The sequence below is a fragment of the Danio aesculapii genome, chromosome 5 (genome assembly GCF_903798145.1).
Source record: "Danio aesculapii chromosome 5, fDanAes4.1, whole genome shotgun sequence".
In the NCBI taxonomy this organism is placed as follows: domain Eukaryota; kingdom Metazoa; phylum Chordata; class Actinopteri; order Cypriniformes; family Danionidae; genus Danio; species Danio aesculapii.
The window spans coordinates 54,151,483-54,178,966 of record NC_079439.1 but is presented as its reverse complement, the minus strand read 5'-3'; the positions used below and the strand labels follow the sequence as shown (position 1 = coordinate 54,178,966).

Genomic DNA, 27,484 nt, shown 5'->3' with positions numbered 1-27,484 from the left:
GTTCTGACTTGGAATTGAGCAAATAATTTCTTTCAAACCTTTCAGAATCAATCCATAATGTACTGTAGATCTTTTATCAAATCAGTAAATGAGACATAAATTATTACAAACAAATGTACTTTTAAATTGCTTTCATTTACATCCCAAAATGAAGTTTTTAATGTTTGCACTGGGTGTCCGCAGGGTTTTAAAAGTCTGAAAATGTCTTTAATTTCGATAACAGGGCCTTAAAAAGTCTTAAATTCCCTGAAAATTTGTCCTGTTTGTCTTAAACAATTTGAAACAGGTCTTAATTTTCCTTCGTTTATGTAAAGCTACCCAATCGATCCAACACATCCAGCCACTAATGACACAAGTTTTTAGAAAATCTCTATTTATTTATAACTAATATTGTAACAGTCTGTTGGGCATACATGCAGTTTAAGTTTTTTAAAGAATTGTTTATTAAGTTAGTATGTATACAAATATCTGTCTTCTTGTTTTGACACATTATTTAGACATTAGAACTTTATTGTCATTGTAATTTTTCAAAATTTGTTAGGTAGCTCTTTGACATCAGCACAACAAGGGATATAGAATAAAATAATATAAAAAGTAAAGTAAGGTGCAGTAAAGTGTCAAGTGCATAGGGTTGTTCTCGCCTTCAGTTTCTCTGCAGCTATGTATGTGAGTGTGTTTCTGGATGTGTTAGGGGGAGATACAGGCTACTGCTTTCGGAAAGAAACTGTTCCTCAGTCTATTTGTTTGTGCCCTAATTGTCCTGTATCTATTGCCCAATGGAAGAGGCACAAACAAACTGTATCCTGGATGGGTTGAATCCTTGCTGATGTTGCTGGCTTTCCTGTGTAGATGGCTAATATGCGCTGTGATGAGGTTGGGGAGATTGAATCCTGGATTTTAAAACTGTGGCTAAGAAATGATTAATTAGAATAAGTTTTTTTGATGGGGCAAGTAAAAATTCTTAGTGTTTAGCCCTATATAAATGTTTAATTCCTGATGGTCTTAAAAAGTCTTAAATTTGACTTGATGAAACATGCAGAAACCCTTTTGCAGTTACATAAGAAATGTGTTATTGCATTAAGTCTTCTGCAGCATATGTTTATGGTGTGTAATGATATTGGTGGTGTTGTGTGTGTGTCTGTCAGGTGCCAGGTGGACCTGTCTCTTCTGTCAAAGGAGTGCACACACAGACTGGACCTGCCGCTGGAGGAGGGCGAGGGCATGCTGGTGCTTCTGGTCACCCTTACAGCCTCTGCTGCCGTCTCCATCGCAGACCTGTCTGTCAACGTACTGGACGACCCACATGAGAGGAAAGAGATTCTCCACAGATATGTAAGAACCAAACTCTTATCTTCAAAACACTGTGAATGTGTGTATAACCAATAAAATATGATACTAAACATGTTAAACAGCATATTAATGCAAAAAAAGGTGAAAAAAACTGAGGAAAAAGAGTAGAGTAGAGTAGAAGTCAATAAAAATTTCATTGTCAGTCTCCTCTTGACATATATGAAGTCTATTTGCTTATAAATGTTACTTAAAGTAAAGTCATACAAATTTACAATTACTTTAGATGATCTCATATATATTCTTTATGGATTTATAAGTCAATATTTGCTATTTTCTCATTTATTACTTAAAAAAATAGGAATATTTTGTATACAATACCATTTCTAAGAACGGTCTTATCTTTTTTCTTAATAATTTTCTTTAAAAACTTGAAAAGAATACGATTTTCTTAAAATGAAGGAAATAATTGCATTAAAGTTCTATATATTTAAAATATTTAAAATAAATACGTTAAATCTCAAATAGAACATATAAAATTAAGTTATTGATTTGTTAAAACATTAAGAATCGTATATTGTTTACAACTATAGTTACATATACATTTGACTCTTTCTAGGGATGTGCAGGAGTGCCTAGCTAATACTTGGACACAAACAGTTATGACTGTGCGTGATGTGACTTTGCTGATTTCAAAATTAAGTAACGAAACAAGTCAAAAAAAGGACATCGTTTTTAGTTTGTTAAATTATTTTGGAAGCATACATTTTTAAAAGCCCATATGCAGTAATGAGCAAAACAATTTTTTTTCAAACTTTGATAAACTGCACTAATTGCTTTGCAAAATGGTTCGGTTTCAAAGGTCTCAAAATGCAATAAGAACTAATGCCAAACGTGTAAAACAGCTTCTACAAACCCAAGACAAAGACTTTTCATCATACAGTGCTCAGCATATGTAGGTTCACCCCTCACAAATCTCTTTTAAACTAATATTTTTAATAGGAAGCTATACAATATTTTATTTGTGCAAATACATTAGATCAGTCAGTACTGAAGCCAAATCTGGAGCTTATCTAACAAAATAACTTACAATACAGTCCAAAAACTAGTACACCCAAATGTATATGTTATAGAGAAATATTAAATACACATTTAAAAAAAGAGGAAAAATCAAGAGAAGCAAGAAAATTTTTAATTTAGTTGAAATTTTGTAGGTTGTAATTTATTTTGCAATATTTTTGTTTGAATTTAATTGTATTATCCTTCAATTTCTAAATTTGTTTGATGACTACAATATTATTTGAATAAATATCTGTTTAATAAATCTGTTTTGTTTAAATGCACTAAAATACATTGCCTATATTCACTGAGACGTGGAGAAAAATATAAATTTTCAAAATGGGGTGTACTCAACATGCTGAGCACAGTATATGGAGAATTATTTATACAGTACAGATGTGGCTACTGAGAATGCGCGAGTGAAATAATGTGAACTCATGCGTTACTGTGGTAATGCGCGGCACAGCACAACATGGTCTAACGCAAGAAATACATGGCCAGCAGGGGACAGTTATGTATCATAGTGAACATACTGAACTCATATTTATTGTAGCAGCCAGAGCTTGTGAGCGGTGTGACGCTCCGCTAAGCATTCTGCTCCATGGTTGTGCGCTTAATGCAGGTAAACAAAACCGCTCAGATCCTGTGGCGACATAAAATTTTTCTAGTAGGCTAACTCAAATTTTTTTTTGTAACTAAAAAATCTTAAATAGCTGTTTTGTTTATAATATTTTAATTAGGTCTAAGTGATCAACTGTGTATTTTTATAGCCTATATAATTAGGCAGCTGTGTGTGTTATCTTGAACTATAGTTTAACTGACTGTTAACTGACTGAGCTTTGAACATAATTTGAATTATAAATTTGCTTCCACAACCATGTCTTATTAATGCATATCCTTCTTTTAATTAAAGTTATACTTTAATAATTAGTTATGAAATGGAATAATCCATTCCTGGAATAGTCCTACTAAATCTATGAAACTAAAGAATTAACTTACAAATTATTTCATGGCATTTAAGCCTGAACAAAAGAACACATACAGGTATGAAATTAAAATCGAATAGATTCTAAAATAAATTTTTAATTGAAGTCATAATATGTAGGTATAGCTTCAAGAGAACTATTCTAAACACCTCAAATAGTCTGCATGTCATCAGGGCTCCGTAGCCTAACAACAGACATGCCGAGCGTGCGTAAAGCTGAGGAAGACTATAGAATGCGGCATTTAAAAAAGCACATTATATACAAAAAACAAACCAACTTTTTTCCATTTGGTAAATTACAGTTATTAATAATAGTTCTTATAAAAGGTAGATTTTTAAATAACCTACAAGCAAACCAAATGATTTAAACGTGCTTTTCAGTAGCCACATCTGTATCATTAAATGTAATAAACCAAGAAAAAATACATACCAATTATCATTCATTAATTAATTTTTTTTTCGGCTTAGTCCCTTTATTAATCAGGGGTCGCCACAGCGGAATGAACTGCAAACTTATCCAGCATATGTTTTTCCGCAGCAGATGCCCTTCCAGCTGCAACCCATCACTGGGAAACACCCATACATTCTCATTTACACAAATACACTATAGACATTTTAGCTTACCCAGTTCACTTATATCGCATGTCTTTGTACTCGTGGGGGAAACCGGAGCACCCGGAGGAAACCCACGCAAACGCTGGGAGAACATGCAAACTCCACACAGAAATGACAACTGACCCAGCCGAGGCTTGAACCTGAGCGCTACCCACCTCGCCACCGCTTCGGCCCATACCAATTAAATAATGCATTATTTATTCATTTGAATGACTCGTTTAGTTTGTTCAATGGAGATTTTATCTAATCAGTCCAGTTAGATAGTAATCACTACTAAAACTTGTTCAATGCTTTTACACTGAGATACAGAGATCGGCCTCCAACGTCGAACTATTGAAATCTTGAAACAATGTGACGTACAAACCCTCATTTGCTGAAATCACGTGACTGTAGTAGTTTTATAAGTGCTCCAAACCAACAAAGCAAGGGTTTTCAACGCTTCACAAAGAAGTGTTTCAAAAGTGCCCATTACCAGCACTTCACTCAATGTACAAAAGGCTTTGAGGTCACCTCAAGATGATTAGCAAGTCTTCAACAAGAACTGCCAAACTTCACCAATGACTGAAAAAACAAACAACAATCAACATCAAATCGATGTTGTGAAAAACATTTGAGAACATAGGATTGCAATTAAGATCATTCTTACATAATTCTTTAAGAGACGTCTTGATTTATCTTCACTAATGTCTTCACTAAGCCAGTCTAATATTCGACATAGAGACATCTAGAAGATGTTTTGGAGCAATGCTGCATCTCTCAATCCAAACTTTGTTCATTAAATGTGGTGCTTTGATGAAGCATCACACTGAAGTTGTCTCTCTCAGCATATATATGCCACATATGCATAGACGGCGCTGAATTGCATCTCAGTTGGCGTCGGGTTCTCAGACCTGGCAGAACTTCAGCGATATGACCTCCTTTTGAAAAGTGCTCAACCTCTGGGGGCCAGAGATTGGTTCAGGCCTGTAGAGAGACGGATCGGGCCTCCCCGCTCTCTGAGGCACGGGAGTGAGGAGCTGATTGGGATAGAGAGCTGTGAAGGAGAGCGGTAGTGGGGGGCTGTGACAGGCTCTTTTCAGGCAGGGTGTGCTCTTGAAAGGCCCGGGCTGAAAGGAGCCCAGTGTCCCTATGCGGAGGCCTTTGGCCCATCATGGCCCCGAGGCCCTCCAGTCCTCACTCTAGCACAATGCTCTCAGCCTCTCGCTTTGTCTTTAGCCTGTTAACCCTTCGTTCGCTGCTATTTGCAGCTCTCTGCCACCTCTTTACATGCCAATGGTGAGAAACAAAAGGGCCACTTTTTGTTCGCACTCTTGTCTGCTTGATACAGCTGCTCTCAGGGGTTACGTGACAGAAGAAGCTCTCGGATTGCGACTGTTTTTAGAGCGCCGATGTGTTTTAGATTTGCTTCCGCAGGCCCAGCGTGTTTCGCTAACCTGGTTCTCGGTCGAAACGCGGGTTTGTGTGCAATGCTCTGCTCTAATTGAAGTGGGAAGTCATGCTGGGAGATGTGTTTGATCTCCGGTTAAGTACCAGTGGAAAACACTCCACAGGCCAAACGGCGGACGGGTGACCTACATAACCGTGCGCATAACGGGCTAGCAGCGTCAATGCTCCGTGACGCCAATTTATCGCAACATGTGCACTAGGGGGAGCTGTTGGACTGGATTTGGAAGGAAAAAGTAGCATCTTATGACAAGGAAAGAGGGAACGGCAAGGTACTGGTCGCTGGGATGGGAGGGGCTGGTGTGCAAAATGAAAAGAAAAGCTATTTCACCTTGCACAACACCAGTTTTTTTAGTGGTAAAGCATAGATGTTCTGCTCCCTTATTCCCCACCCGCTCCCCCACCTCGTGCTCTGGATCCAGGCATTCATTAGCACCCTTGCCTGCAGTCCGATGGGGAGAGATATGCTCAAGAGAAGATGGGGGCTAAATGGAGGATGGGACAGTGAATTGGAGAGAGAAAAAAAAAGAGTTTAATTTGTCCCCACTATTAGCATATTCCCGGTTCCCTTCTTGACACCCATCCGCAGAAGTGAATTTAATAAAGATGTACCTCATCAAGCGTGGCAGATAACAGAAAGTGCTGGTGTTAGTGCTGCACAATACGCCTCAAACAGATTAGCTTGGGCAAGGTGCTGGTGGTCCACCAAAATGAGAGGCGCGAGTATAGGAGGCTTTTGTACCTTTCTATCAGAGAATGATCAGCTGTCGAAGGATAACCGAATAGCCGAGCTAAGCTCCCATAACTAGTTATCAACGCTTAACGTTAAAGTGCCAGGAGGCTGCTGACGTCCTCCAAACAAATAAAGTGTTTAAGAGCGGGAGGTGGTGGTGGTGGTGGTCAGGGGGGGAGGTTTTGAGATGCTGTGAAACTGCAGATGCTCCCAATTTAAACTGTGGATGTCCTCACTTGCCGGGGATGGGGGTTGGGGGGTTGCACAGAACGCAATTAAGTCTTTTAATGCAGCATTGCACCAGCCTCAGATACATCATTAAAGTGGAGGAGGCATATCAGATGAGTTGCAGCACTTTGCATACAGTGTGTGTGTGTGTGTGGGCCCGAGTGGCTTGTCAAGGTGTGTTAATGGCAGAGAATGAAGATGTCTGTCGCCGTCTACCTGTCATTCTGCATGTCATGTCATATCTCTAACTCTTTCATTTACTGCTCAGGGTTTACAATACAACATGGGTGAAATATATGTACGCTTTTTATTTATGTAGACACGACTGTCAGAAATTGATTTGGTTTAAAATAAATACTGGTAACTTTTTAATGTAAGATGTGTAGAATTATTTAAGGCAATGTTTATAATTAACAAAGCTGTCACAATTAATAAATGAAATAAATTCTTTACATATATGTATTACACTATTCACTTTTTGTAAGTGGATAAATAATTAAATATAATCTACTTGAACTGAGATTACAGTAAAATCAATTATACATAATCATTATCATCGTCATCATCATCATCATCATCATCATCATCATCAACAACTACAACAACAACAACAACAACAACAACAATAATAATAATAATAATAATAATAATGAATACATGCACAACAGAACAATATAACTACAATGAAATCACCATCAACAACAATAATAACAATAATCACAAAAAATAAATCATAATAAATCATGAAAAAAAAAATAATAATAAAAAAAAAACAGAAATAAATCTAAAAACGATATTTTTATTTTCACATACTATTAATTGTAATGAATGTTAAGATGAAAACAACTCGTATACATTCACATTCATAAACAAATACAAATATTAACTTAGGAATTATCAATATAATAATAATAATAGGGTGACGCGGTGGTGCAGTAAGTAGCACAATCGTCTCACAGCAAGAAGGTCGCTGGTTCGAGCCTCGGCTGGGTCAGTTGGCATTTGTGTGTGGAGTTTGCATGTTCTCCCCGTGTTTGCGTGGGTTTCCTCCGGGTGCTCCGGTTTACCCCACAAGTCCAAAAACATGTGGTATAGGTGAATTTGGTAAGCTAAATTGTCCATAGCGGATGTGTGTAAATGAGTGCATGGTTGTCTCCCAGTAATGGGTTGCAGCTGGAAGGGCATCTACTGCGTAAAACATATGCTGGATAATTGGCGGTTCATTCCACTGTGGCGATTCCAGATTAATAAAGGGACTAACCGAAAATAAATGAATGAATGAATGAATAAATGAATGAATGAAAGAATAATAATTAATTAATTTATGTATTAGCAGAATAATAATAATAATAATAATAATATAATAATAATAATAATAATAATAATAATAATACATTCACAAAACAACAATATAACAACAATGAAATTAGCAGCAACAACAACAACCATAATCATAATAAAATAATTAAAATAATAAAAATCAATAAAAATAAATCTACAAATAACAATAATAATTTTATCTTCACTTACTGTACACTGTACTGAATGTTGAAATGAACACAACTCATATATATTCACATTCATAAACAAATATAAATATTATTTTTATCAATTAGCAATATAATATTATTATTATTAATAATAATAATAATAATAATAATAATAATAATAATAATAATAATAAATTATTATTATTATTATCATTATTATTATTATTATTATTATTAGTAGTAGTAGTAGTAGTAGTAGTATCATTATCATTTGTTGTTGTTGTTGTTGTTGTTGTTGTTATTATTATTATTATTATTATTATTATTATTATTATTATTATTATTATATTTATTTATAATTAATAATTAATAATTTATAATTAATAATAATACATGTACAAAAGAACAATATAACAGCAATAAAATTAGCAACAACATCAACAATGACTGTAATCACAATACAATAACAAAAATAATATAAACAAATACTAATAATAATAGTTTTTTTTTTCACTTACTGTACACGGTAATGAATGTTAAAATGAACACAACTCATATATATATATATTCACTTTCATAAATTAATACAAATATTTTTTTCATGCATTAACAATATAATAATAATAATAATAATAATAATAATAATAATAATAATAATAATAATAATAATAATAATAATAATAATTTAATTCAATAATTTATATTCCATGCGCATTAAACCCCACTCTTACAGTCGTTCAGGATTTTAACAATGAAAACAATGAGCCTCAAATGCGATTGCATCAGTGTTTAAGCGGTCCTTTCCCAGTTATATTCCCAGACAGCAGCACTGTATCTGTGCTTCACAGCTGCTGTTGTAAGCAGAGCGAAATTATGCATTTTAATAGTAGTCGGGTGAGTGTGGTGCGACTCGTGTGTAATGGACGTTAATGGGCATCAGGGCCAGGGTGACCTCTGCTGAAGTGGAGGCGCACAGTTCCTCTCTGGCCCTGTCACTCGCTTCCAAATCAAAATGTGAACAACTACACCAATGTGTGTGTGTGTGTGTGTGTGTGTGTGTGTGTGTGTGTGTGTGTGTGAAAGGATGGAAAGTAGGAGGAAAAGAGTGAGAGAGCAGCAAAAGGAGGGAGGGAGGGAAGAGGGGGGGAAGCTGTTAGCATTCCATTTTTATTATGACATTTCACAGTCATCCGATTTAATGTCCCCTGACCGGATTGTCCGGCTGGAGACGGTGGGCTTGAAATGTTATTTAGAGCATTGATAAAAGGTGAGCGCCTGCGAGATGACAGCGAGTCATAAGGCTCCGCGCGGTGACATTCATTTTCTCCACAACAGAGATGGAATAAGACGTCACCATGACAAGCTGTCACTCAAAACACAGTCCCGCCATCTCACCCCTCCCCTGCTCTCCCTTTTTCGGTCCCTACTGTCTGGTTGGGGGTTAGAAAGGGTTTTGTGTGTGTGCGCAAGTGTTTATGCGCTACCCCTTTTTCTTGTAATGGGACTAAAGCACACTCTTCTTCTGCCTACCATATGAGTTGGCCCTGCTTTCCCTGCCCCAAAGCTGAGGGGGGTGTGAAAATATATTCTTCAGCCTTTCATTAAAAAAATAAAGAGGCCTCATCTCCTGAGCTTTTCAATCTTCTTGCCTGTCTTTTGAGGGCTCTGAAAAGCCAGCACCCTTTGCAAATCACAAATTCCTCTGCTATGGAAATGCACCAATAAAAAAGTCACTTTTTTTTTTTCTTCAAAGCCGTGATAATCATAAATAACAAGCGCTTGATATCTACCGAGAAATCATGTATTGAATGTACTGTATGTCTGAAAAACGCCCCCCCCCCCTCCCAAATCGTTGCTTTTTTTTTGTCTCCCTATCTGAGGATTTCTTTTAACAATAATATCGTCGGTAACAGGCGAAGGCAGTCCGAGTGTATAATAAATTAAGTCTGCAGCCTGGCCCTGACTTGAGAAATTCAAATTATAATTATTCCTCTGGGTATGTGACGGGCTTATTGCCAAAAAAGAGAATTAAAGCGAAGTCTCCAGTGCTTTTGAAGGCTCACCAGTGAGATTGTGTCGTCTCTGTCAGTCCAACTCCATTCACTCCGTGCGCGCAGCAAAGCGTCCGTCTGGAAATGTCACAAGAGTTTTCTTCAAGTTTTACTGCGGTTCAAGTGGAGGGCAGAGATGTTCAGACGTGTTTTATGGAAGCTAATGGACAACTTTCTGTTTGTGTGCATTTATTGGACACTCTTTCATGATTTTATTCCTGTTATGAGATTTCTCAACTTTGTTTCATTTAAACTCCTAGAGAAAAATGTAAACATGAGTAACACTTTACAATAAGGGATTCTTAGTTATCCAAATACTTTATAAATAATATTTCAAAACTCCTCCTTTGTTTATTGTTTTTTAAAAAAATATCTAAACTCTATTTATTCAGATAGGTCTTTGTAAAATGAAAGTTTAAAATGGCTTAAAATGGTTTAATTTATTTATATAATACTGTATATATAGCTACATTGTTATAGCTTTTGTTTGTTTTATATTGGTTTATTAATTAAATGTTTTTTTATTATATCTGATTTTTGTAATCCTTTAAATTATTTTAGTACAGCTTATTTTATCTGACACTACTGAGCCTTGAAAGTAGACACGTAGTTTTTAAAGCTTTGTCTTTCTGTTGTATTCATATTTGAATACAAATATGTATTCATTATCTTCAAAAGAAAGAAAGAAAGAAAGAAAGAAAGAAAGAAAGAAAGAAAGAAAGAAAGAAAGAAAGAAAGAAAGAAAGAAAGAAACCCAGCTGCTCTTTCGCCCGGTCTCTCACACACATGCATCTAAATCATAGACTGTAAAAAATATGGATGTAGTATCAGTGACGTCACCCATAGGTTTCTGAAGAACGCAAAAGAAGCAATAAGTGGGCATGGCCAACCGTCGCCATTTTGTTCGAGTGTCATCGCACAGACCAGGGGATACCAAACAAGGGGATAGAGGCGTAGTGTGAGCTGAGCCACAGACGCGTGCTATCATTTTGCTTAGACAGGCTTTTCTTTGGGAGAAACGCTTAAACCTTCATTACCTGCGACTCGTTTGTGTTCTTACCACATGTGCTTGGTTGTATACTATATCAGTAAAGTGTTTAGTCTTTTGAAAACACTGTTGTAATACATTGAACCACTAAACATTGTTCTTATGACATTCTTCTATTGGAGGAAAAGCGAATTACTTCAAAATACTTCAAATATAGTCTGTGTTAGTAAATGCAAGGCTAATTATGAAATCCAGGCATAAAACTGTATGACAGTGTTTCAGATGACTGTCAGCTAATCAATCTGTCTGATTCTGGAGTGCAATACAGGTCTAAAGAAAAATATATATGATAAATGATCTTAAATAAAACAAATACATTTAAATAGCTGGTATATAAGTATATAATTTTACTCTAATATACTTTAATATAAGTTAATATAAACAAAACGGATGAGTTATAAAAAAATTCACCCCCCTCACAGTTGTCATGAAGGGTAAAATTAGCTATATACACAAAAACCATCTTTTGTACCAGGCTGTAAACATGTTTTTATCAGCTGTAAAATTGGACAATTTACCATTGCAGTCAGAAATCATCTGGATTTTCTTGAGCCAGCCCCCATAGGCGAGTCGATGAATTGCAGTTTTAGTTACTTCCATATTGGCTTCCCGAGGGAGAGCGGGAGGTCCAGTCTAAAGCTACAACCATCAAGCAACCATTGCAGCAAGTTGTTTTTCAATGGTAATATTATAAAGAATGTATTTGCTAAATTTGTGTAAGTTAAACAGAAAAAACTTATTAGATATGGAGTAAATATCATCGTAATAACAAGACACACATGCATTTATTGCTGTACATCATGGTTTATGTTGAAAGGTAAAGAGTCCACAGCGATCTTAAGATGTAATCAATTCATAAACACTGACATGTGCAAAACAGCACCCCCTTGCGTCCATGTCCAGATGCTGGCTAAGAGATTAAAATGAATTTACAACTAAAAATAATATATAAATACACTGTAAAACCCAATAAGTTAAGGTAACTCAAACCATTTGAGAAAACCGATTGTAACAAACTAAGTTCAAAAACTAATCCTAATGAGTATTGTAAACTTAATCCATTTAAGTAAATGAAGCTATTTGAGCACAGTAAAACCCAATAAATGAAGAGAACTCAAACCAACTGAGTACTGTAATACCCAATAAGTTCAGGCAACTCAAACCGTTTGAGGAAACCGATTGCTACAAACCATTTGAGTTAAAAAAAAAAATCTATATGAGTACTGTGAACTTACTCTATTTAAGTTGAAGTAATGAGGTATTTAATTAACTCATTACATTCAACACTGAGTTCAAAACTCTTTTCAGATGAGTAGAATTAACTTTCAGTCAATTTTGAATTTACTACACTCATTTCATTTGATAATAGTTGACTGTTGGGTTTTACAGTGTATTTTTTATGAATTTGACTGCTGGACTGCTCCATGATTGGGGGTGGTAGATATTTTATTATATTATAATTACATAACATTACAGTATTATAATAATATTATGTTTTTTTGGTATATTAAATAATATTTAATTAAAATTGTATTTGTTTGACTCTCACTATACAAAATATGATATGAAACCATGTTATATGTAGTTTCTAGGTATAATTTACACTTTTAGATATTTATTGGGGGCCCTCAGATGTCCTGGGGCCCTAAGACGCTTACCTTGCTTTTTGGTTAAATCATAATAATAAAGGTACTGTTAATGTTGCTACAGATGTGGCCACATCGAGAAGTAGTGCTGCAATTTGTCATGCGCAATCACGCACTGTGCTGCAGCAACAAAGGCCGCCTTTTCATTTGCATTTTACGTTACATAAATTTTCGTGCTTTATGCAGCATTCACCAGGTGGCACAAGAAACAACCGCTTTTCCATTGCCGGGCCAGTGTGACCGAACGCCCACCAAATCAAACAACCCTTCCAGAGGTGTGTTTCTGAAAACCATCGTTAGCCAACTAAGGTCCCAAGTTTCATCGTTATCATAAATAAATATAAGGTGAAGAAATAACTTAGCTACTGGTCAGTTTATGAAATTCCATTAAACACCTTATAGGCTATGGGGTCTTTTTTTTTTTTGCAACATGTCTCCGGAAAAAACGGTGACATAAACATACAACCATTCATAATTCAACACAAATCTGTCGGTGGACTGAATGTGTTTGATAGGATATTGTTCTGTGGACTCTTACCTTTCAAAATAAACCATGATGTACAGCAATGAATGCATGTGTGTCTTGTTATTACAATGATATTTACTCCATATCTAATAAGCATTTTCTGCTCAACATTCTTTATAAGCTTTACATTAAAAAACAACTACAATGGCTGCTTGAGGGTTGTAGCTTTAGACTCATGTATAGTTTGTCAAGATTACTCGTGTTCTTTTTGATGTAATCTATTCATAAACAATGACATGTGCAAAAACAGCGCCTCCGTGCATCCATGTCCTGACACTGGCTAAGAGGTTTTTAAGAAAACTAATCATTTAAAATGTAGAGCTTGCATTAAGATAAAACATAGAAAAGAAGATTGAGTGACATAAAAAAACAGCAAAAAAATATAAATGAAATAAAATTAGAACGAGTGCATTTCAGGACTTGGGCCCCATAGCTGGAGATGCTTAGGGCCCCCAAATCATAAATCCGCCTCTGAATGTTAGTTAATGAAAACATAGTTGTTCATTGTTAGTTAACTTTAACTCACTGTGCGTTAACTAATGTTAACAAGCACAGCGTTGCATTTTAAATGATACTTCATTAAATGTTGAGCTATGATCAATAAATGCTGCATTGTTCATCTATTTTGTATTAGTAAGTATATTAACCAACATTAACTATGTGTTCAGTGATCTTAAGTGTTATCGGAACATGTTTTGGCATAAAGTCTGAGAGTTTAAAGTTACAGTAGTTTATACATACATACACTGTAAAATATTTGACTTTAAGTTTACAGTAAATTACTGGCTAATAATTGCATTACTTTCGCAGTAAGGTACTGTATGTAAGTTCACAATAATAACAATAATTCTGTAAATATTTCTAAATATCAAAAAAGTGTCTGTACTAGCATAAATGTTAATGCGTACTATTTCTGTGTTGAATAAAATAGAAATAGTGTTTGAATTCCTATAACTAACATGCAAACATAAGGCCATTTTACAGTAATTTGCTGTAATCATGATAATTTCACAATAAAATTCTGAATATGGAAAATTTAACAGTTAAATCCTGTAATGTGACACTAATGTAATCTACTGTTAAAAAATTATAGTACCATGTTGTGAAATTCTGGGATTTTATTACAGTCTATGTATTTACAATAAGTAGATATCCAATGATAAATGTATTAATGTAATTATTATTATGATTCTTTTTAAATAATTTGATATCCTGACACAGTTTAAGACTTATAGAGAAAATATAAAGAGCACAATGCTCAAACAAATAACTGCAAATAACTCAAACAAATAACTTTATAAACGTTTTTTTTTTTTTTTTTACATACGGTTAATTACTTTAAGTGTGTTTTTAGCTGTTGTTTTTTGTTCGATGAAATGCTACAAACTATAAAGTGTTGATGAAAGTGAGAGGGCGAGAGAGAGAGAAAGCGATCACTCATGCTGTGACCACACAGTTAGCGTGTGATGCCTAGTTTGTTTCATGGCTAAATGTCAGCCCCTTTAATGCTACAAAAGACACACAAAGGAACTGTAATGGAGTATTATGGTCTCTCAATGAGAGGCTTTTATCGGTATGAGCGTAATTGACTCGCTCATAAATCATGCTTAAGTGTCTTTGCTGATGCACTTGTCTTTGAGCAGTTTATCCGCCTCCCGAAGATTTACTGTTTTAGAAATTGGTGGCGTCTCTGCTAGCATTTTCTGTTTTCTTTTTCGTTTAATTGCTGACAGAGTTATCTAAAACTGAATGTGTAGAATCAGAAAAGCTTTTTTTGGAGGAACATGAATGTAAGTATGGATATATGTGCTTTGAAAGTGAATTGATGTTCAGTTATATTCATTTAACTGTTTAGTTTTATTGATTTATATCCTCGTCTTACTAGATTTAAAAAAAAAACTTTTTATATACATCATATTTTTTATTAAACTCTATTTGATCCAAACCATGCAAGGATTTATTTCGGTAGCCCAAACCTGTTTATAAAGTTCAAACTACTGTATGATTGATCTACAGCAAAGCAATATTCCTGTATCACACCTCAAGAAAAGTTTATTGATTTTTTTTGTAGACTCATTTTATTTCAGTAGTTTCGTTATTTAAGTAGTGCAAGTTTACATAGTGCACAGTATTTGGACATGGTTGTTTTTACATTACATACCTGAATGCCTTTTAAGTGTTCTTAATATTTTATATGATATCTAAACGAAATATGGTACAAAAACAAACAACAAATGTTTTTGAGTACCTCTTTACTACATTTCCAATTGTTGGTGTTAGCTCTCTCTTAGTATACATGAAAAAACTTAGTTAACTAGTTAACAATAATTTTGATATTAAAATAAGACTTTTGATGCCATTATTGGGGTAGTAAATATTATTTAATAGAGCTCATGTGACTTCAATTAATAATGAACAAAGATGAATAAATACTGTGAGAACTAGGGCTGTGTGATTTGGGAAAAATATCTAATTGTGATTTTTTTTTAACAGATTTTGCTATTTCGATTTGATTTGCGATTAAATTTTGTAGTCAAGCTTCTGCTCAAAATTCTGCAGTAGCTTCTTACTGCTTCTAATGCAGTGAGTTAGAACTGAAAAGATATTAACTAACTCCAACTTCTATTCAAATTTGTTTATAAATACAGAAATTAAACGCAAATTTTTCTCTACCGCAAACAGTTGTGAGTTATGGCGTTAGTCATCTCCTGGTGCCTTCGTGATGTTTTTTCATATGGTGTAACAGCTGCAAACAACTCTGAAATTGTATTTTGCTGTTGCTAGCTGCTAGAATGAGTGTCACTACCAATACTTTTAGTTTACTTTTTAGCAAGATGCTTCTCATATAGTCGTCTGTGGTGCTTTTTTAGGTGCTGATTGTATTTCTTCGTGCTGTGGTAACAATTCTGCAACAGCCCTTACAAATGACCTGTTTTTATTCGGTGTCTGTGACTTTGAACCCAAAATATTCCCATATCACTGACGTGCTGTTTTTCTTTGATATGAATTCATCTATTAATGCTTCTGAAGTGGCAGATGCCATCATCATGTCTGCGCTTTCCTGTTTGTTTGTTTGTTTTATTGTGGGCTTTCCGCATAGTTCTGATTGGGCAGAACAAAAGTGTGATCACTCTATTGGATAGTAAGACTGTCACACACAGACGGCAGTCACACATTTGTTCAAGGTGGGGGTTCGGGTGGGTGAAAGACTCACCCCTCACTGACAAAGGTCCAGAATTGGTCCCCTATATGAGCTCATTTAATCCATGTTTAACTTCTACGCTATTATAAATTCTGAAACTAACCAATCCAAAAGGCTTTAGGACCAAGAGGAATCTTCTGTTGGATTATAATTATAGGGCTCTATTTTGGCGATCTAGGCACAAAATCCAAAGCACAAAAGCATTATGGGCGTGTTAAAATCCACTTTTGCTATTTTAAGGACAGAATAATCCGCTAACAACTAACGCGCTCTGCGCTGGACTTTAGACCTGCTCTCAGCTGGTGTATTGTGCAGTCTATTTTTAGTTCCTCAAAATAGCAACACGCCAGCAATGCGTCCTAACACTCCTCCTTTTTTAGGCCTATGGGCACACATATGAGTGCAAATGGATTTGCTATTTAAACAGCATGGTGCAAAACGGCAAAATGACACTCGCGTCGAGCTGAAACTAGCAAACAACAATTACGTCGCACCATTATGTTTGAATATTATGTGTGAATTATTCAAATGGCCAAATTCTGACTGAGGAAAGTTGAATGTACTGGCCAGCTTATTTTGTGCATATAGGCTTCAGTTTTTAGTTTAAAACAAGTTTTTAACAGATCCTAAAAATTATTTAATGATAGATTATAATAAAATTGTATATTAAAAAAGTATATTTTTCATATTTCTTTATTTAAATTTTTTTCTAAAATTTGTAATATAAATCTTGTGTGGTTACCATCACCATCCATTAAGTCCAGCAAAAAATGTGCTTAAAATGTGCTTAAAATGCAAACCTCATAATTAAATAGAAAATGAGGCAAATAACTACAAAAAGGTCCAGTTTTTTCAGAAAAAAAGAACCACCCCTTTCAGTAAGCTGGCTACAAGACTGAATATGTAATGGATCATGTAATGGATTATATTATAAATTGTTGACATTTTTGGGATAAAATTAGCTCTGAAAAGAGATGATTGCAGATGCCTCGAAAACGAACCATGATGTTTTTATAGCAGTTGTATAATCACAGTTTTTTGCCACATGTGTGATGTTTAAATTGTGGTTATTGTAGTAAAACCATAGTTGATTTGTGGTTACTGTGGTTTAACTTAAATTATGGGCTGACTTTTGTAAGGGTTGTTATCGAATGCAGTAAAGTCCATTCATTATTGAAGTATTTTTTTCCTTTTTTTGACCTCAACAGAATGTGCTGAGATCCTTTCACAACATTAAAGATGTGGGCATGGTGCAGGTGAAGGTGATCCGTGCCGAGGGGCTGATGGCAGCTGATGTTACAGGTATAAAAAAACCTTCCACATACAAAGATGACAAACCTTCCACAGACAAAACAGTGATCCTGACATATGATTTCTCACTCCGTTTTTCCCGCACTTACTGATAAAGACTATCATTTCCCTTGGAATGGTCAGCAGGAGGCTGATACTATTGCTTTCTGCTCTCTGCTAATGGATCTTTGCTTCTCAGATCACTGTTTCTTTTAAATGCTTTTTTTTTTGTGTGTGTGCGCGTCTGCTCTGGTTTCCATTAATTCTTACTTTTAATTAGGTCTGCAGTGGACAGGCCTAGTTTCTGGCATTATGAATTATCAAGTTAAAAAAAAAAAGGATTGGAGATGGTGCAGTGAGTTGATTCTTATTCAGAGTCAGATTGAGACAAACACACTCACCTTGGGTCATTCATTAATACTGTAGTTAAAATGCATATAAAACTATTTTTTTGGGGGGTGTTCTTCTTGAAACTGTGACCTCATTGCATCTGAATCATCAGTTGTTTCTCAGCTGCTGTGTTATATCCATATAAAATAAACTGCATATGAGACTTGCAACTTTGGTTGAAATGTGATAACCATCAGTTTTTCCCTTAAATAGTTTTGATTTAATCTAAATGTGTCCATAACAATGTGTTCTGTGTTCTTGGTATTAACATGATAGCTAACTCAAATCAGATTTTTTCTATTATCATTTATTCACCTTTCACTTGTTATAAACCTTTTTGAGTTTGTTTTTGTTTAACACATGAAAAGATACATTTTGGAAACCTGTCACCATCTTCGGTAGTATTTGTTTTTCTATTTGGAAAACATATATAGTATTTGTAAGTTAAGGGTTATAGATTTTTTACATTTTTCAAAATATCTTCTTTTGGGTTCAATAGAAAAAAGAAATGATGAACATACGAAACCGATTGAGGTAGAGTAAATTCTTCAGTAAATTGTTGAGTAAATGTATTTTTTTGAAGGTGAACTCTCTCTTCGACTTCTATGTATAGGCTGATTTGATTTAACGTACCTGTAATTGAACCATTTTTAAAACTCTCCTGTCTTATGATTCTAAGTGTTATGGTCCCTACTTAAACACGACTCGTGATCCTAAGACAACGTAACGTAAATAAACAACGACCAAAATGCTCCAACTAAATTATTTATTAAAACAACGTTATCAGCAAAACAATTTAAATTGACAAGAGATGGGGAGCCCAACAACATCATAAATAACAACCAAACAAACCTAAAGCAGTTTGGGACTCCCCACCCCAAACAAATGTCAAAAGGAGAGTATAAAGGAGAACACAACAATAAAGCTGTCAGGAACTGCGGTGGAGTGGAGGAATGAGCGAGAGACAGAAGTGCGCTTCTGTTCATTTTAAAAGCCTGATGTCACAAAATCAACCAATAGAAAACTGAAAAGGGAAAAACAAACAAGATCAACTAAAAATGGGCCGGGCGATATGGCAAAAATACAATGTCAATAATTATTTTACATATTGAATGATAATGATAATGTATATATCTCAATATAAGTTGTAAATGCTTCCAGATTTAAAAGAGTACCCCAACAATGACTGAAGAAACAAAAATGTGAGGGTCCATTAAATGGCATAGCCTATTTTCAGCCGATAAATTTTCGGATATCTCTGATATCAATAAACTTTTTGATTCTGATTGTTGCACATTTCTGCTGTGTGATTGGCTTTTAGATCAATATAGAGTAAAAAAGTCCAGTGCTTATTATCGTTTATCAGCATAGCCCTAATATGCCTTTTTCACACTTCCTGGTTCCGGTAAGCGAAACAGCGTATCACAACATCCGGTTCCAGTGCAATGGAGTATGATAGAATGCCAGAGTCGTCTCGTCGCTGTTATTGCAGCGTCCTCGGCTGCTCCAGCTTAAAAAAAACGACATCCTTACCTCAATTTCCACGAAAAGACAAAGGACAGAGGAAATCATGGGTGAAATTAATTAGACGGAATGAATGTCCTTCGTTTCAAGTTATATGCCAGAGTAAGCTCATGTGCAGTATGCACTTCAAAGCGGAGATCATTATGTTTTATCAAATATTGGTGGTCTTAGTTTTATTTTGATATGAAATTATAATATAGACAAAATTCCAGTTAAGTTATCTGCCTTCCACAAACAAGTGCTCCTATCAAGGTCATTAATATATAAGCATAATTTCCCCCCAAATTGGAATAATAGACAACTAATACAAATGCTATTTTTTTATAACAAAATTAATTTGGTTAGTCAGTTTTATAATAAAGATGGTATACTTTTCTTACAATGAATCCCTTTCTCATTACAGCATCTCAATAACCCTGCAAGTTTTCAACTGTCATTGGTTCATTTTTTTCAGAGACCCATATGTTATTTAGTGGTATTAAACAAGACCATAGTCTTTTGATTTTACTTATGTTGGCAAAACTTGTTTTACAGTAAATACCAAGAGTAATAATAGAGCTTTTCAAACTCTTTTTCAAAAAGAAATCACTATTGTTCCTTATATACAATTTTATTGGATGTCTTTTTTAAAGGGTAAATTGATTTGCTGAAAAAAGTGTGGCTGTTACCACAGAAATATCAGGTTAGAAACTAAATTAAAGAAATATCCTATAAACTTCTCCACAGATTTTATCCAGCAAGACATTATTTATAAAAAATGTAAAAGTGGAATTGATGTAAATTGTATTTTTGTAATGAATTTTGGCATTTTGGTATTGTACATACTCAGTCAAAAGGAAGAGGTGCAAAAAATTATCAACAATTTTCAGTGTTCAAAACCTTTTTCATTATTGTGGGAAAATGTACTTTTTGGCTTTACTGTCTAATTTACTAATAAGCAACCAAATTTATTGGCATTGATCACTAAAATATGCTTGTATATTACCAGCATCAGAGACTCTTTAATCAAGGAAGCCTACCCACTTTAAAAAATTGTGAACTTTATAATGTATTTATTTAATTATTACATATGTCCAGTTTGTATATTTGTATTTTATTTATAATTACCCCCTGGCATGTATATTTTTTGTGTTGTAAAATGTTATTTGCTGTTCTTTAAATAAATAATAAAAGCATTCAAAGCAGATGAACAAAATGAACTGGAACACGAACTAACTTTAACCTGAAGATTCAGAAACACACCCTATATGCTACAGACGGACTGTTTTGAAGATATTTGCTTTAAAATTTAAAATTTTAGTAATTAGTGTAAAACTGAAGTGCTTTAATAGAATCGTATTCAAACACTGAACACAACAAATATCTTTATTTTCTCCGGCGAGTTGGAGCTAAATTATGTTTCCAGACTTGAGTAAACCTTACGAGCATTAAGCAACCTGTCATTATGGGGCTCCTCGTTCTTTCGCATTGATCGATAGCAACTCGCCTGTATCTGACCCTGAATACAAAGGAAGGAGGGGGTTAGCACAGCTTACGGAAAACTACTAACATAAAACTAATCCTGCTGGATGTTAAATAGTTATTTTTGCTAACGAATGGCTTAAGTTAGCAGATCTTATGCTGGTGGCTGCGCTCCTTACTGTAACCTAACGTTGCAAATGCTTCGTGTAAGACACATTTTCTGCACAAATTCCTTTTAAATGCTGATTTATTTAGGCTACGTCAGTTTTACACATTAACCAAGTGAACAACGTGTTCTTGTCCAAATTACGGTAAATTTGACAGTGAAAATGTCATCCAATGTCCTGAGGCTGTCATGTTTCTGCGACTGTAAGCGAAACCGGAAAAGGGAAACATTGCTTCGGAGGGCGCTTCCTGTATTCAATTCCGCTGTGAAAATAGTCTATTGAAAGTCATAATTACAGGCAGGAGTGAACGCCACACGTAACACTATTTTATCTTTGCCATGGTGACAGTAAATAATATTTTACTAGATATTTCTTAGGACACTTCTATACAGCTTAAAGTGAGATTCAAAGGTTTAGCTAGGTTAATTAGGTTACTAGGCAGGTTAGGGGAATTAGGCAAGTTATTGTATAACGATTGTTTGATCTGTAGACTATCGAAAAAATAGATAGCTTAAAGGGTCTAATAATTTTGACCTTAAAATGGTTTTTAAAAAAATTAAAAACTTATTTTATTCTAGCCGAAATAAAACAAATAAGACTTTCTCCAGAAGAAAAAAATATTATCAGACATACTGTGAACATTTACTTGCTCTGTTAAACATTATTTGCTAAATATTTAAAAATGAAAAAAAAAAATAATAATAATTAAAAGTGGGTTTCATAAATCTAATTGCAACTGTATAACCAAACAACAATCACACAGTAGCAAGACTCATCAAGACAACAACATTCATTTAAAACTTAAAAACTAATTAGCCCCATACATATTACTGCAGATCATTCTTGACAACCACCCCATTCACTTAAAACACTGATCCGATTTAGCTGCAATTGGGATAAATGACTTTTTATAAGCATTTCTCCGGGCTTTAGGAATTTTAAAATAAATAAATTTAAATGTAAACAAATTTTATTTAGGAATTTAAATTTAAAAATTATTCACACATCTTCATTAAAGTATTTTATTTAGGAATCAGGATTAAAGAAAGGATTATTAAATTGTGGCAGAATGTATATTTTTAAACAAATTATTTATTTAAAGATGTAATGTGTGATTTATGCACCATTAGAAGCAGTAAACAGAATTGCAAACATAATGTTTGTTCTCAAAGACTACACCATTGTAGTCACCACCATCATGTTCCAAACTCTATATTCCATTTGTTAACCTTAGCTATCCATATTAGTGGGCGACGCAGAGGCGCATTAGGTAGTGCTGTCGCCTCACAGCAAGTAGGTCGCTGGTTCGAGCCTCGGCTGGTTCAGTTGCCGTTTCTGTGTGGAGTTTGCATGTTCTCCCTGCGTTCGCGTGGGTTTCCGCCGGGTGCTCCGGTTTCCCCCACAGTCCAAAGACATGTGGTACAGGTGAATTGGGTAGGCTAAATTGTCTATAGTGTTTGAGTGTGAAAAAGTGTGTATGGATGTTTCATAGAGATGGGTTATGGCTGGAAGAGCATCCGCTGCGTAAGACGTGCTGTATAAGTTGGTGGTTCATTCCGCTGTGGCGACCCCATATTAATGAAAGGAATTAGCCAAAAAGAAAATGAATGAATGAATCCATATTAGTATACATGAAAAAAACTAGTTAACTAGTTAACATTAATTTTAATATTAAAATATGACCATTGTTGAAGCCATTATTAGGGTAATAAATATTATTTAATAGAGCTCAGGTGATTTGACAATGAACAAAGATGAATAAATACTGTGAGAAATACTGTATATTCCTCCTTTTTACTCATTGTTAGTAAATGCATGAACTATATATTATGTAATGGATTATCTAATGGATCTTGTTGTAAATTGTTCGCATTTTTTTGTATACAATTAGTTGTGAGAAGAGGTGTTTGCAGATGCTTTGAAAATTAAACTTGATGGTTTTCGTTTTTATAGTAAAGTGTAGTATAATTATAAGCCACACTGATTAACAATTGTATTAAGCCACATTGATTAACAGTCTTATTCCAAACTCTATATCTTATCAGCACACAAATCACTACCCAAAGTTTGTTTTTGCCATCGTTTTATCCCAAAACGTTTTGCTTTAAAGGTTTTGCGTATTTGTCCACTTGTGTGGGAAATAAAGCTGAGAATTGCAGCACAAGAATATTAATCAAGGCTGCACAATCGCTTGCAGACAAGGTGTGAGGCGGCAGAAATAAACATAGCGATGAAAGACGGCATGGAGGTCATTAGCACTTTAAGTCACTCTTAAGGTGGAGCATCTCGCGAGGTTCCTCTCCGCTAAGCGCTTTGCGTTCGCTGTCTCTCTAATCGCCTAATCGACGCCTTTAATTAAGACGTGCTCAATGGCAGACCACCGCCACCCCTCCTCCCCTCTCACACCCCTCATCCTCCCCCTTTCCCAGTTCTGCACTTTACCCGCTCCTCTCTCCGGGGGTCCGGCCCACGACGTTGACCTCGTAGCGCGGCCTGGCGTTCCCTGGGGAACCGCGGCCTCCTCATGAGCTCTGATTTCACACTCCTGTCCCGCCACAAAGCACCGGCGCACAAAGCTTTTCTAAGAGCCCACGGACTCACCGTCTCAATCGGCCCTGGCACCGAGGTGTCAGCCAACAAGGTTACGGGCCACGGAACAGTGCCTCCTCTAATAGAGAGCTCACTGGAGACAGTGAGAGTCCTGGAAAAGTGAGTGGACAACCAATGAAAAAGGAGAGGGAAATCTTAGGTCTCTTTCTTGCATCAGCGTGTATGTGTGTGTGTGTTGTTTTATTCCTCCTCTCGTCCCACCCCTCCTTTCTGTCTGTTTTTCATTGTAATTAATTGAGGCTTTTATCTGGAGTGCCTCGACTCCAGGCCAGCAGGATAAATGGTGACAGTGTGTAAAACCAACAGTATTTAGGGACAGGAGCCTTTTGAATAGAGCCACTCAGTGCTGCAGATTGCTTAAGATGCAGACATCACCGGGAAGAATCAGTTTTCAGACAACAGCAGGAAGTGTTCTGTCCTGGCTGCCATCAGTGTGTTTGTATGCCATAATTCGATGCTCAGGTAGCTCTGCTCAACTGGATTTCATTTAAAACGCCTTCCAGACCTGAAAAATGTAATTACCGTTTTGTACGTCAGTGTGCGGCGCACTCATCAAATTGCAGCGGGAATGAGGTTGAACTCATCTCGGCGGTCTGTGAGGATTTGGCCAGAATTAACCCGTAGAAAGCGTCTGCTCGGCCACACCTGGGGAGTCAAAGTTTCATTCAGAACCAAGCGTGTAATTTGCTCAGACAGCTGCCTCACCGACACGTAGCAGTTTGTCGCCGAGGATGACCGAATGTCAGCGTGGGGATATTGAATAGGGGTGGGACATCAGTATACATTCATTTAAAAAGATGCAAATTATTTTTGAACGATGAAAATGTGCACAATTACTAGGAGACGTCATGGTAAATTAAGCATATGAGGGAGTAAATTGTAAACGAGCACTGGGGTTGATTGAAAATAGGAAAAAGATTTACTTCTGTTTTATTCTTGATCCATAATTCTATCTACATAATGGATTTCTGAATGCAGTCATTTTTATACTATGGAATAAACTGCATATTAAATTGAAATATACTGCTAGGGTTGTGGCAACTCATTTTATAATTTCAGAAACCCAGTAGTCTAAACATCTTTATTTTAACTTTATCAAAAGTTTGAGGTCAGTTTTTTTTTCTGTTTTTTTTTAAAGAAAATTCTGTTCATCCAGGCATTTATTAAATATAACAAACAAATTGTGTAATTGTTAAATATTTATTTAAATTTTAAATAATCGCATTCTTTTAGTATGTAGTTTCAAATGAAATTATTACTACTACTTATTACTAATAACCATTAACACTAGAACCACCATGGGGTCAATTTTACCCATCACTTTATTATTATTGTTATTCAAATGTACTTAACAGACCTTCAGTAAAACATTCAAGCCTCCCAGTCATTGATTTGTACTAAAATTGCCTTATTTACAATTCCCAGATATTAAAAATTGTTTAGATAATAACAGATTAAAAAGTGGGACATTTATAAGCCCCAGTGTGGGTCAAATTTACCCACTATAAAAAATGCTTGTATTTATGCACTGCTTATGTTTGAAATTACTCACCAATGACTTTTACTTCCAATTTCACTCACTGAAGGCGATTTATAGAGCTATTAAAAACACAAAATGCAAGAGTATGATGAAAAATCAGAGTATGATGGCTCAAATGTAGATATTTTAACCTGCTCATGAATGTTCAAACTTTATTGGTTTTGTTCTCCTAAAATAATCTTGTAATCCTTAAATAAACATTTCATGAGTCTAGACCCTTTTTTTAACAGTGGCAAAAAAAAAAACAGTGAAACAGTATGTTTGTTTGTTTTTTGTAAAATTGTCCCGCACTGAAGTTTTCGCGTATACAGCAACTTTCGGAGGTTCTAGTGTTTAATAATAATAATAATAATAATAATAATAATAATAATAATAATAATAATAATAATAATAATAATGAGGATTTTTGATAATGAGTGATTTCTGAAGGATCATGTGATTGAAGACTGGAGTAATGCAGCTGAAAATTCATCTTTAAAATCACTGGAATAAATTAAATTAAATTATTTTCTACTTTTAAACAGTTATATTATAGTGCAATAACATTTCACAATTTTACTATTTTGTACTGTATTTTTGATTAAATAAATGCAGCCTTAGTGAGCAGAAGAAGCTTTTTTTTAAAACATTTGGTAGTGTATACTGTAAAGTACAAAAAACTGAATCAAACATACACTCTAAGAAAAAAAGGTACGCGAACTGTCACTGGGGTGGTACCTTTTCAAAAGGTAGACATTTGTACTTAAAGGGTCCACATTTGTACCTCAAAATTATATATTAGTACCTAAAAATTTTATGAGGAACACTTTTGTACTTTTTAGGTACTAATATGTTCTTCTAAGATATTAATGTGGACCTTTTAGATTCAAATTTGTACCTTTTGAAAAGGTACCACCCCAGTAACAGTTCGCGTACCTTTATTTCTGAGAATGTATATTTTGATAAATCAAAATTAATTGAATTTATATGCTTGGTGACATTCTATTGGTGACATTTATTTTGCTTGTAAATTTCAGCTTTTTTTTCTTTGATTCACATACAGGAAGCTGAATGATTTCATACTTTAGTTTTGCTCACAGCACATTACAAAGTCATCAAATATACAAATAACCCATTAAGTGTGCTTTTTTTTTTTTTTGCACCAGCTTTTAAAACGAACAACAAAAGTGCTCCCGAATGATTTGTGTGGAGATTTGTTTTAAAAAGTTTAGATCAAAGCTGATCAAGGAAGTTTGGCTTGAGAACAATATGTTATTAAATTATGAACGTGTGTTTACATGTGTATATTCATAGTTGGTTTCAAAGCATGTAGGACAGAGGATTATATAAACATGCCTCTAGAGTAGACCTTTTAGAATAATGCATTTTTAATGCAATAATGCATTTGAAAATATTCTCTTGAACTTTAATATCATTTATTGATGTAAAATCACTATATAATACACTTTTCATTTATTTATGATAAAACAAAATGCTCTGTCAGCAGCTGGAAACTCTTATACACAGTTGAAGTCAGAATTATTAGCCCCCTTGATTTACTGGCCCCCCTGTTTATTTTTTTCCCGAATTTCTATTTAACGGAGAGACTATTTTGCTATTTTCAACACATTTCTACACATAATAGTTGATCATAATAGTAAATTATATTTTACTAGATATTTTTCAATTCAGCTTAAAGTGACATTTAAAGGCTTAACTAGGTTAATTAGGTTAACTAGGCTGCATGGAGAAAGTCTTATTTGTTTAATTTTAGCTAGAATAAAAGGAGTTTTACATTTTTTATGAACCATTTTAAGGTCAAAATTATTAGCCCCTTTGAGCTTTATATATATATATATATATATATATATATATATATATATATATATATATATATATATATATATATATATATATATATATATATATATATATATATATATATATATATATTGATTGTTTACGGAAAAAAACACCGTTATACAATGATTTGCCTAATTAAGAAAAAAATATTATCACACGTCATTTGGGAAATATTTAAAATAGAAAAAAAAAAATTAAAAGGGGGGCTAATAATTCTGACTTCAACTGTATAAATATGTAATAAATCTATGATAAATATATATAATAATGTAATATATATATATATATATATATTCCCTTCAAAGTTTTCTTCAAATTTCCTCCATCTACGAACATAAATGTGTGTG

At 34.5% G+C, this 27,484-nt stretch overlaps 1 protein-coding gene across 3 annotated transcripts in view; it reads left to right on the top strand.

Moving 5' to 3' along the window:
* The window catches only part of mctp1a (multiple C2 domains, transmembrane 1a), a 336,941-nt gene that overhangs the window by 208,378 nt on the left and 101,079 nt on the right, over positions 1-27,484 (top strand). For all 3 annotated transcript variants that reach the window (XM_056458476.1, XM_056458475.1, XM_056458477.1), the window contains exons 9-10: positions 1,146-1,332; positions 17,522-17,615. In XM_056458476.1, coding sequence (XP_056314451.1) covers positions 1,146-1,332; positions 17,522-17,615 — 281 coding nt within the window. The remainder of the gene's footprint in view (positions 1-1,145; positions 1,333-17,521; positions 17,616-27,484) is intronic.